This window comes from Nyctereutes procyonoides, unplaced genomic scaffold, assembly GCF_905146905.1.
Source record: "Nyctereutes procyonoides isolate TBG_1078 unplaced genomic scaffold, NYPRO_anot_genome, whole genome shotgun sequence".
Taxonomy (NCBI): domain Eukaryota; kingdom Metazoa; phylum Chordata; class Mammalia; order Carnivora; family Canidae; genus Nyctereutes; species Nyctereutes procyonoides.
The window spans coordinates 33,987,872-34,000,284 of record NW_026575020.1 but is presented as its reverse complement, the minus strand read 5'-3'; the positions used below and the strand labels follow the sequence as shown (position 1 = coordinate 34,000,284).

At 38.4% G+C, this 12,413-nt stretch overlaps 1 protein-coding gene across 4 annotated transcripts in view; it reads right to left on the bottom strand.

Annotated features, from left to right (window-relative positions):
* Positions 1-12,413, bottom strand: part of SETX (senataxin) — an 80,980-nt gene that overhangs the window by 45,582 nt on the left and 22,985 nt on the right. For all 4 annotated transcript variants that reach the window (XM_055321912.1, XM_055321895.1, XM_055321922.1 and 1 more), the window contains one exon: positions 8,117-12,313. In XM_055321912.1, the coding sequence (XP_055177887.1) occupies positions 8,117-12,313 (4,197 nt within the window). The remainder of the gene's footprint in view (positions 1-8,116; positions 12,314-12,413) is intronic.

Here is a 12,413-nt window from a genome sequence, read left to right as displayed (position 1 = left end):
AGTAATATTAAGGATAAGACGGATATCATGTGCTTGACAAATAAATCACTACTCCAAGATATATGCGTCAATACCCCAAGAAGACATAATAAGCTTTCATATATATGTGCCTAAGAACAGAGAATCGAAATAGGTGAGGCAAAACACAGAACTGAAAGAAAAAAATAAATACTTTAACACTCTTCTATCAGAAATGAGCAGATCTAACAGGCAGAAAATTAGGAAAGACACAACTCAAAAGCACTATCCATCAACCAGAAATAAATGACATCTGGAGACTAACAGAGGCAGACTATATGTTCTTTTCAAGCTCACATGGCAAAACAGACCACATCTGGGGCCAAAATCCACACCTTAACAAAATTTTTTTATTTTTTAATTTTTTTTTTTTTTTTTTTTTATGATAGTCACAGAGAGAGAGAGGCAGAGACACAGGCAGAGGGAGAAGCAGGCTCCATGCACTGGGAGCCCGACGTGGGACTTGATCCCGGGTCTCCAGGATCCGCCCTGGGCCAAAGGCAGGCGCCAAACAGCTGCGCCACCCAGGGATCCCCCCACCTTAACAAATTTAAAAGAATAAATCACACACTGTCTGTTCTAGACTACAGAATTAAACCAGAAATCAACAAAAGATAACTGGAAACCCCAAAATATTTGGAGATTAAACACACATGGTCAAAGAATAAATCTCAAGAAAAAAATTAAAAATATATTGAAGTAAATGAAAATGAAAAATACAACTTATAAAGGGCGCCTAACTGCTTGGCTCAGTTAGCTAAGCATCTGCCTTTGGCTCAGGTCATAATCTCAGGGTCCTGGGACTGAGCAGGGATCCTGTTTCTTCCTCTCCCACTATCCCCCCCCCACCCCCCAGCTCATGCTGTTTCGGTCTCTCTCAAACAAACAAATAAAACCTTAAAAAAAAATACAAGTTATGAAGATTCGTGAGATGTAGCAAAAGCAGTGCTTAGAGGGAAATTAATCCACACTGAATGCATATATTAGAAAAGAAGATCTAAAATCAGTAATCTAGGATTCCACCTTAAGAAACTAGAAAAAGCAAATTAAATCTAAACCAAGCAGAAAAAGAGAAATAATAAAAATTGGAGAAATCAATGAAATTGAAAATAGGAAATCAATAAGATCAATGAAACCAAAAGCTGGTTCTTTGAAAAGATCATAAAAGTGATGAGCCTTCTAGCCAGGCCAAGAAAAAAACAAGATAAAAATTTCCATGGGACACCTGGGTGGCTCAGCAGTTTAGCACCTGCCTTCGGCCCAGGGCGTGGTCCCGGGGTCCTGGGATTGAGTCCTGCACCGGGCTCCCTGCTTCTCCCTCTGCCTGTGTCTCTGCCTCTGTGTTTCTCATGAATCTTAAAAAAAAAAAAAAAAAAAAAAAAAAAAATCCAGCATCAGCAATGAAAGAGGAGATAGGACTATAGATCTCACAGGTATGAAAAAAATAACAAAGGAATATTAAGAATAGCCCTATGACCACAAATCAGATAACGTAGGTAAAATGGACATATTCCTGGAAAGAAACAATCTATCAAAATTCACACAAGAAACAGACAACATAAAAAAGGGGGGGGGGGGGTGCCTGGGTGGCTCAGGGGTTTAGCGCCTACTTTCAGCCCAGGGCCTGATTCTGGGGACCAGGGAACGAGTCCCACATTGGGCTCCCTGCGTGGGGCCTGCTTCTCCCTCTGCTTGTGTCTCTGTCTCTCATAAACAAAATCTTAAAAAAAAAAAAAAAAAGAAAGAAAAGAAACAGGCAACATGAATAGGGCCACATCCAGAATAGAATCAATAAAAAAAGAATCTTCCAATACAAAAAACACCTAGGACAGCTGAATTCACTGGTGAATTCTACCAAATTTCTGAGGAAGAAATTATACCAATTTTCTATGATCTCTTCCAGAATACAGAAGCAGAATAATATTTCCTAACTCATTCTATGAGGCCAACATTACCCTAATACGAAAACCAGACAGACATTACAGGAAAAGAAAACTATAGCTCATATCTCTCACTAACATAGAAGTAAAAAATCCCCACCAAAATATTAGCAAATGGAATCCAACAACATAAAAAAAAAAAATTACACATCACAGCAACCAAGTGGGATCAATCCAGGTACGTAAGACTGGTTCAACATTTGAAAATCAGTTAAATGTAATCTATATGATCAATAGACTAGTAGGGTTGCAGAATATAAGGTAAAATACAAGAATACTCCATATATACTAGTAATAAGTGGAGCTTGAAATATATAACAATTTACATTAGTACTCCCTAAAATGAAATTACGTATAAATCTAACAAAATACATGTAAGAGTTACATGAAAAAACCCCACAAAACTCTGATGAAAAATATCAAAGAACTCAATAAATGGAGAGAGATTCCAAGTTCATGGATAAAAAGAGTCAATATTGTCAAAATGTAAAAAAATTCTTCCCAATTTGACCTGTAAATTCAATGCAATCCCAATAAAAATCCCAGTAAGTTATCAAAAAACTGAATTCTAAAGTTTATATGGAGAGACAAATGACCCAGAGTAGCTAACCCAATATTGAAGAATAAAGTCAGAAGACCAATTTCAAGATTTACCATAAAGCTACAGTAATCAAACATGTGGTACTGATGAAAGAACAGATCAATGCAACAGAACAGAGAGCACAGAAATAGACTTCCATAAATGATCTGACTCCAGTCAACTGATCTTTGGCAATGAAGCAAAGATGGTCTCTGTCAACAAATGGTGAACGACTGGACATCCACATCCACAAAAATAAAGGTAGACAGAGACATTACACTTTTCTCAAAAACCATCTCAAAAATAATCATAGATCTAATGTAAAATGCAAAGCTATAAAACTTCTAGAAGATAACACAGGAGAAAACCCAAACATTATAGGTATGGTGACAAGTTTTCAGATACAACACCAAAGAAAAAATTGATAAGTTGGACTTTGTTAAAATTAAAATTTTCTGCTCTGGAAAGACACTGTCAAGAGAATGAGAAGAGAAACCACAGACTTAGGAGAAAATATTTGCAAAAGATACATCTGATAAAGGAGTATTTATCAAAATTTATAAAGAACCCTTAAAACAGAGAACTCAACAATAAGAAAATCACTTAAAACTGGGCAAAAGACCTGAAGAGACACCTCACAAAAGAAGATATACACTGGCAAGTAAACAATGGAAAAAAATGTCCAAAATCCAGAATGAAAATTAAAATGAGGATGCCACTAAATGTCTATTAGAATAGCCAAAATCCAAAACACTGACACCACCAAATGCTGAAGAGGACATGGAGCAATGGGAACTCTCATTACTGGTGGGAATGCAGTGTAGCTATCAAGCATTTCCAGTAAAGCCTAAAGGACTATCGGACCGCCGATAGCTGAGATGATGCTACTTCCCAGCCAGGCCATTTCACAAGTCCACAGGACCTAGGTCTGTCACAAATTCTAATCAATGTGTTACATTAGCCATCCAGTTTCTAAAACTCCCTGCACTTATCTCCCAGTCCTTTCCTAAAACCTCAAACTCAGAAGCGCCCTTGAGGATCTTCTAAAAAATAAAGAGGACAACCCCAAGTTTATAAAGTAAACTACTTGTGTAAGTAAGTGCTTTCAGGTTTCAATTAAAAAAGAAAATCCACCTAACAGAAATTACTTTTTGGGCTTAATTATGTGCTTTATCTAAATGTTAACAGTTTAGTTATTGAGTACTTAAAACTACAATTGACTTTCATCAATGATGAGACTTACTACCAAAGACTATACTTGTGGTAAGCTGCTTCTGCACAATGGTTAACCAACCAAGATTCTCCAGCAATTAATTATGTGGCAGAGCACTAGACTTGTGTTATTTGCTAGTGAGGTCAGATTCTGGTCCAACACAGGTACAGGCTGCATCACTTACTTCCACATCCAGAGTGCCCTACAGTATGGCAAGTCTGAACAATCACCTTCAAAGGTACATTCTATTCTATGTTCATAGAATCATTCCTGACTGCCAAAACCTGGAAACAACCCATGTTTTGTTCAACTGTGACTAGAAAAACATACATAATATTATCCATACAATGAAGTATTATTTGGCAATAAAAAGGCCTGAGCAATATGGATGACCCTCAATATCATGCTAAGTAAAAGAAGCCAAATGCAAAAGGTCACATTTCTTATCATTTTATCTATTAGATATATCCAGAAACAGCAAATCTGCAGAGTCACAAAGTAGATTCATGTCTGCCAGGGGGTGGGCTGTAGAATGGGCATGGCTGAAAATGGGCTCAAGGGATGGTTTTAGTGCTACTGGAAATGTCTAAAACTTGGATTATGGTGATGGCTATAAAACTGAATTTACTCAAAATTATTCATTTGTATAGTTTAAAAGGGTGAATTTCACAGTATGTAAATTATACCTCAATAAAGCTATTATTTTTTTAAGATTTTATTTATTCATGAGAGACATGGAGAGAGAGAGGCAGAGACACAGGCAGAGAGAGAAGCAGGCTCCATGCAAGGAGCCTGATGCCGTACTTGATCCGAGGACTCCAGGGTCACGCCCTGGGCCAAAGGCAGATGCTCAACTACTGAGCCACCCAGTTGTCCCTCAATAAAGCTATTAAAATGCATCCTAGTAGGTACGAGTTTTTTTTTTCCCCCAATCAATCCTTGAGTCTTTTGCTACTGATGGCAGTTGGAATTCCGATTTTACTCATCCATCCTAACTGGTTCCAATTCCATAAACAATCCTATAAATAACATCCTAAGACCTACAGATCCCTATGGAGGGGCACGGGAATGTTCTCCTGGTGATTAAACCCCATGTGAGACTAAGAAGCCAGCAGGGATCACAAATTTTGGCTCACCAACCTGTTAGTTATTTTCACATACTTTCCTTCTTCATGTAGTTACCATTTAGTCTTCTCTTCTGTGGACTAATTGTATTTTTTATCCATCTTCTATTATATTCCCTGTATTTTTTGATTTCCAAAAGCTTCTTAAATATTCTGTCTCTTGTCACTTTTGGAATATTTTAACTCTTCTTCCCATCCGTTAACTATGAATATGGGGCCCTTCACTGAAAATTTCCTAACTTTGACAGAGTAAAATCCGTATTTTTCATCTTGTGGTTAAGATGTCTTGGGTTTTTTAAGACTTTAGTCACCTAAACTGATGTATTTTCTGATAGTTTATTCTATCTTATGTAATTCTACCCTTCAAATATATGTGTTAATTGAAATTATGTGCTGTAAGGCAATGATCTAGGCTAATTTTTTTCTGCTGGAGTAGGCCAATTTTCCCAGTACTATATCTTTTCCCTGCTGACTTGAGGCGGCCTATTAGTCTTATCCTAAGTTGTCATACATGCAGGGAAGAGTTAGGTCTCAGGAGCCAAAGGGTCTCTCTCTTCCATTTCAGTGAGCTGTCTGCCCCCATGCCCCTCTCTTATCTACTACTATGCTTTGAAATATATCTTTATGTGAGATGAGTGTGTCCCTGCTTCTTGTTCTTTTTCAAAGTGACTATTAAACCATTTTATTCTCAGGGATCCCTGGGTGGCTCGGTGGATAATGCAAGCCCCAGGATGAAGAACGTGAGTACTTCAGGATAACCATCATAAACCAAGAATATGAAATTCAGATTACCTCATGTACCTGATCATGAGAGATTTAAACATCCAAAAGAGTCTGAAGCTAATTTAGTTATATTAAGCATATAGAAAATCAGACAGTAAATCCAGAGAAAACCAAGAGCTGGGAAGGAAAGGAAAAGTAGTAGCATACTTACAGGACTTAGCTGTAGGTACACTTTTATAAAGTCAAAATGACAAACACTGACCTAAAAATCCTAAGACAAACCCAAAATGAGGATGAGGGAATAGCAAAGTTGCGTGAGAATACAGGGCTAGAAGAAAAAGTACTACCTATAGCAAAAGAAGATGCCTAAAACTGAAAAATTAAGAAGTCACAACAGTGATGTGTTATTATTTAGAAATACAGAAGAAAATATCATAAGGATCCATTAATAATTAAAAACTGGTTACTGAGGAGGTAAGGGGTGCCCTGCCATTTTTCACAAAAGCATTCGACTATTTTAAACTTTACATAAGGGGTGCCTGGATGGCTTACTCGGTTAAATATCTGTCTTCACCTCAGGTCACAATCTCAGGGTCCTGGGATTGAGCCCAGCTTCAGAGCCACTGGGCTTTCCCGCTCCTTGAGAAGTCTGCTTCTCTCTCCCTCTGCCCCTTCTCGTGCTCTTTCAAATAAATTTAAAAAATAAAAACCTTTGTGTATGTATAACTGGAACTTGTGCCTATTCTGTTTTGAAAAGGCTAGAGTTACAAAAATGTCCTGAAAGGAAGAAACCTTATAGAGATTTGTAGGATTACCTCTTAACTCAGGGAACAAGAAATAAAAATACATTTGTCCCAAATATAAGGGCTGTGAATGGCTTCTCAGTGAGTTAGTGCTTTCCAGCAACAATAAAAATTACTAAGCTTCAGAATGAATAAAACTTATTTTTCCCAACTTATTTAACTATATATGCTGTTTACTGAGCCAAGAAATTTTCTATGGGAAGAAAATAATTCTAATACTAAGTCAGTATTTCACTTTGTTGGAGATATTTTATGGAGATATTAAAGATCCTTTGTTGAATAGTTATTTCTAATGCTTTTGAAATGCTATTAAAGTCTTTTTAAAACAATGGCTAAAATTGGGGGCATAAATTGAATATAGAAGTCCCATTTTAAGGATGTTTTGATTCAAATTTTATAACAAATATTCACGACTTCTTTGATGACCTTATGTAGTATACTTGCCCCTTCCTGCAATACATTTCCTTTTCTTTCCTTCAACACACTAAGCTTGATCTCACCTTAGAGTCTGCATTCACTCTGCCTGGAATATGCTTCCCATGGTTGATTCCTTCTATTTACTCTGGTCTCAGTGTAAATACTACTCTTTGCAGAGGCTGTCAGACATTCCCGTCAGCAGTGCCCTGTCCTTTTTGTGCTGGATCACACAAGAGCCCTTCTCCTGATCTGGAACGATCACATCCAGAAGGCAGAGGCCTTGTCTGCCACGTTTACCACTTTACTCCCCAGGCCTGTAATAAAACTTGGCACCTATGAGGCACCCGAATATCTTGCAGGTAAATGAATACATATTTACCTCAGTGTTCTTGGTTTTTAAGAATCTCAGGTTGTTACACACTCATTTTTTTTAAAATAACTTGAAAAAGTAAAAATCTAACTTCTGATCCCTAGCCAACTTTGAGAATAGCAAAACCATCTTTCAAAATGCAGTTGGACACTTACGCTGAAGATTTATTAGCTGCTTTTCTGAGGTTCAAATTTAACTGGGAATCTTGCATTTTATGTGGGGCGACCCCAGTCAGGAGGAGTAAGGAAGACAGAAGTAGTAGAATGGGATACAATGAAGTAGGGGAGGCAGTTAAAGGGAGAGAGCAACTGCTAAGATGAGTAAGCAGCTGGGAAGACAGATACATAAAGGGAAATTTAGGATTTACTGCTTTGTGTTATTCAGGGCCACCTCCTCAAGAAAACTTCAGTAAAGGTCTCTATTACTTTAAAAATAAATGCAGGGACGTCTGGGTGGCTCAGTGGTTAAAGCGTCTGCCTTTGGCTCAGGGCGTGATCCCGGGATCCTGGGATCAAGTCCCACGTTGGACTCCTTGCATGGAGCCTGCTTCTCCCTCTGTGTCTCTGCCTCTCTCATGAATAAATAAAATTTAAAAAAAAAATGCAAAAGAAAGACTATCTCCCTTGAGAAGTCTTCCCTTCCCCCTCTGTATCAGAAAACACTTACTCCCATGCTACCTCTGGACTTGGTTCATTAGCACTCTGAATTGTGCCTAGAAGCTCCAGAAGGGCAGAGGTTAAGAGTGCTTCTCTGCATCATCGGCGTCTAGGACGACATCTGGCAAAAATGCCCATTCAACATGTAATCTAAGAGCTACATCTAAATCAAAACGAGGACAGTTATTTTAACAATACTCTACTTACTACTGAAATTAAAAAAAGGAAGGAACTTCAAAGTCTGGGCAGGTGTACAATTAACATATACTTACGGTTTCAAAAGTATTCAATATCATCAAAGGGAAGAAAACATTAAAATAATCTCCACAATCTTGAAATCTGACAGGCACAGGTCTTGAGATGGACTGACAAAGGCTTGCTGGGGGCCCGCACTGATCAAAGTTGACGAACATTTCATACTTCCATTTTAAGATCTCTTTGACAAAGATGTCAGAAATGGACTGTGATGACAAGAGAATGTTTACTGGAGAGGAAGCTGAGAAAGATTTGTTTTCACCAAATGTCAGTTTGTAACCTTGCCTGTTGGAATTATTTGGAGTCTGAGGATGAAGAACATTGCACAGACTCTTCACTTCGCCCACTGCCTTTGGAGACAATAGAGAGGTTGGCTGTGCGGCTTTCAAAATAGCCTGTCCCCCATTTGACTTATTTTTTAGAGCTGGTGGAAGCCCCGAGGAACTCTCCAAAGACTTGGAAAGACCAGCAATTCGTGAGGTGCTGCTGGAGCTAAAAATCTTAGCAGTGGAAGGTCTCGAAGGCTTAGATGCAGAAAGAGGCAAGGCAGGTTTACGAAATACATCTTCATCTGCTGCTTTAGCTTCACAGTGTTTTGAGCAGTATTCACCCTGGTTTTCCGGGGTTTCAACACAATCTTTGTACTTACATTTTGTGCTACTCCACGATGCCAACTGAGGCTGACCTACAGAATCTTCTTCCACCTGAGCTGTATCTCTTCTATGAACTATTTCAATGAGTTTCTCATTACCATTCTCCATCTGTGAACATAAATCCATATCTTCAGGATGGTGCTGGGTTAGAAATATATTCTCATCTTCTGTATCACTGTTGTATTCAGGCTCTCCCTCTTTCAAAGTTGCCAACTCTAAATGATGTATTGTTGGGTCACCTCCAGCTAAGGGGTCCGCTGATGCAGAGACAATGACTTCATTTGTTGGTATTCTTCCATTTAACACAACAGAGGCACACTGGTTCAAAAGACAAGTGTCATCAGTCACTCGAGAGGCATATTTTGTTTTTATGGGTTCTGGTTCCAAAGACACACACTTTATTAATGGTTTCCCAGTGTTGTTAGCAACCACCTCTGTTCCTCCTTTAGAACTATAATCTGAACTATCGGATTCTGGGACAAGTATGTCAGAATTCTGTGCTGGAAGAGGACCTGCTCTTGTAGTCTCTTTACTTTCATAATCCAAAAGTCCTTTTTTATTTTGTTGTGATTTGGGTCTCATCTGCCTTCGAAACTGAAGATCCTGACTGGTCAGCAGTTTCTTATTGTTTCTGACAGAGAGAGTCTGAGGAGAAATTAACTTTGTCTTTTTTCTAGTATCAACCACTCCAACAGTTTTGCCGTGGTCACGTAATTGAACTAAATACTCTAGAGATCGCTGGGACAACTCAAATGCCCTACGAGGAGCCTTTTTCAGGCCAAGTTTCTCAACTGTCGAAGTTGGTTCAGGGCACTGGCGAAATTTCTTCGGTGGAACTACAGCAGGAGTTGTTCTACAACTTATGTAATTAGAATTTTTACTCTGTCCTTTTTTGGTATCTGAATGTGTCTTCTTGGGAGTTTTAGAAAGTGGGACTCTCCTAATGGGTTTGGAATAAGTACGAAGCTTTGGAGAAGACTTCTTTAGTGAAACTGTAGTGTTTTTGTCTCTACGAGCACTTGAACTGGGACTTGCCATCCTCAGGTCCCTATTTTTTAAATCATTTTCAGTCAGACCTCTCCCATTAAGAATATCAGGCTGGTCCTCATTTCTCTCAGATGATGAAGGCCGTACAGGATCTTCAGCCATAGGTTTCTCAAATCGTTTTCTCTTACGTTTTTTTACTTCAATTTTACAAAATTCCTCAACAGTACTACTCTGTGGTTCTGTGTGTTTTTCAATGCCCTCTGCTACTTTCTTAATAACCTCTTCAGATACATAATCTGTCTCATAACCCCAATCATTCATGAGATCAGCTATGTCAGTCGAACGTGAATTTTTTTCACCCTCTTGAACTGAATTCTTGTCGGGTTCCTGATCTTGCCAAACTGAAAACACTTCACATGGACTTTCAAACTCAAAAAACTGAGAATCTGATTCCTCAAACTGCAGAAGGGTCTCCTCTTCCTTCATTAGCTTCTTTTCCACATTTGTACTAGCTATTGAAGTATGCTGCTCCAGATATTCTTTCTTGATGCCTATTTTATCTTGTTTTATAGGTTTCTCAAAACCCAGAATTCCTTCTTCTTCTTCTTCTTCATCATCATCATCATCAGAATCTGAAATAATGATAACCTGGCCCCAACAGGCTTCCCCAGTATTATTCTGGTCGGCCAGGAAACATCTGTCTTTTACTTTTCTTCGTAGCTGGGAGGAGCTTTTTTGAGTTGAATCTGATGGGAACTTAATAACGCTGGCTTGAGCTATTAAAGATAACTTGTGGAGGTCTCTGTCTATCTGAGAATCTGTTAAGGTGTCAGACTGAGGACTGAGGCCATGAATGCGTTCTCTCAAGTGAGAAGATACCGGACTGGTACTCTTGCTAATTTCCTTATCTCTTGACTCAAGAACAGTCACAGGATCTTTGAAGGGAGTTTTCTTCACAAAAGTATTGGTCATTTCTGTAAATGAGACCAAATCTTTATCATCAGTATGACATTCCTGTATTTGATAGCTGTTTTCATGGTAAGAGAAGATATCAAACTCTTCACTCTTTAACTGTTTCTTTTTCAGCAACAGACTCTTTTGAGATTTTTGTTTCCCATTTTTATCATCTAGAATGCCATTAGGGTCTAAAGAGAGACTGTGCATGAAGCTATCCCCTTTCTGATCGCCTGAATCTTTCCTTGAATAGAAATTGTCAACATTAGATACAGTCAGGTTTTCCTCTAAATTACCAATATTATCGATAAAAGTACTTTTCCTGTGTTGCTTCTTTATTACATGTGATAACTTAGCACAGATTTCATCTTTCTGTGACTTAATTTTTGTTTTTGAGGTTTTGCCAAGAACATCATCCTTGAAAGAGAAATCCTCATTTGATGTGGACATCTTCTCCAGAGAATCGGTCAACAAATGTGTTATTATTCCTCTGTCACATGCCCTTTCTGGACCATTTCTTGAAGTAAAATTCTGCAGTACACTTCTTGAAGTACAATTCTCTTTCACAGACTTCGGCTTCCCTGTACTTATTTTAACTTGATCTTGAGCTCTTTCAGTGAAAAGGCTTTTACTACTCTGCTTTATGCATGACTCGGCTGAGAGATCTTCTAGCTTCAAATCTTTTATGTAATTTTGTTCATTATCCTCTTCTACGGTGTTACTTGCTTTAATCAGTATGTTCTCTTGCATTTGATACATCTCAGCTTTTATGGATTCTTTAGGAAATGTTGGACTGGAGTTTTCCAGACAGAAAAGGTCTTTTTTAGACTTCCTCTCTATTTGTTCACTTTCTTCTTTATTGTAAGATACAGGAGAGCTTTTACATGTAGGACTCAGATCCACAAAATTGCTACATTGAGGTACTTTGACTTTAATGTTTCTAATAATTTGCTTTAAACAAGCTTGTAATTCATGGGTCTCCTGAGTAGTCAACTGCCAACCTAAAGATAAATTTCCACGCAGAAATAAGTTGAGCTTATCCCAGAATCGCTTACATAGAGTTTGCTGCCCAAGCTGATAACCTTCTTTAAGGAGACTTCTAATCAGCTGCACACAAGCCAGCTGTACAGAATTTGACGGCATTGAATGCAAAGACAGAGATGAGATCATTGCTGTTCCCTTAGAGCAATTTCCAGATGATTTCTCAGAATTCCTTGTGAATGCCGTAGTAGGAAGCTTGGCACATTTTACAACGGCTTCTACCCACTGCTGGGAACTAATCCACAGCAAATGCAAACATTTTTTATTTCTATGCAGCTCAATCACAGACACCAAAATCAGAAGAAAAAATTCAGTAACTTTGTCGCATACGGCATCTGTTTGGTTGAGGACATCTTTGACTTCGGAGTGCAGATGATGAATAATCTCTACTATGTAAGCCATACCCAAATCCTTAAGATCCATTAGGGACTGAACAAAAGGGATGAACCACAGAAACGTGCTGTTATGAACACGCATGTCTTGACCAATATCTGATTGAAGCACACTGGCTAATGTTTCCATCTCTTCATACATGTTAGGACAATAATCTGGGCAAATGGCTGATCTCCACCCTGAATCCTAAAATAAAAGAAATACTGACGTCAGATAAGCAAGCAGCATTCATGATGGGTTTAACACATGGCTGTAAACAAGAAAATAAATAGCCCAGTTTTCCTAT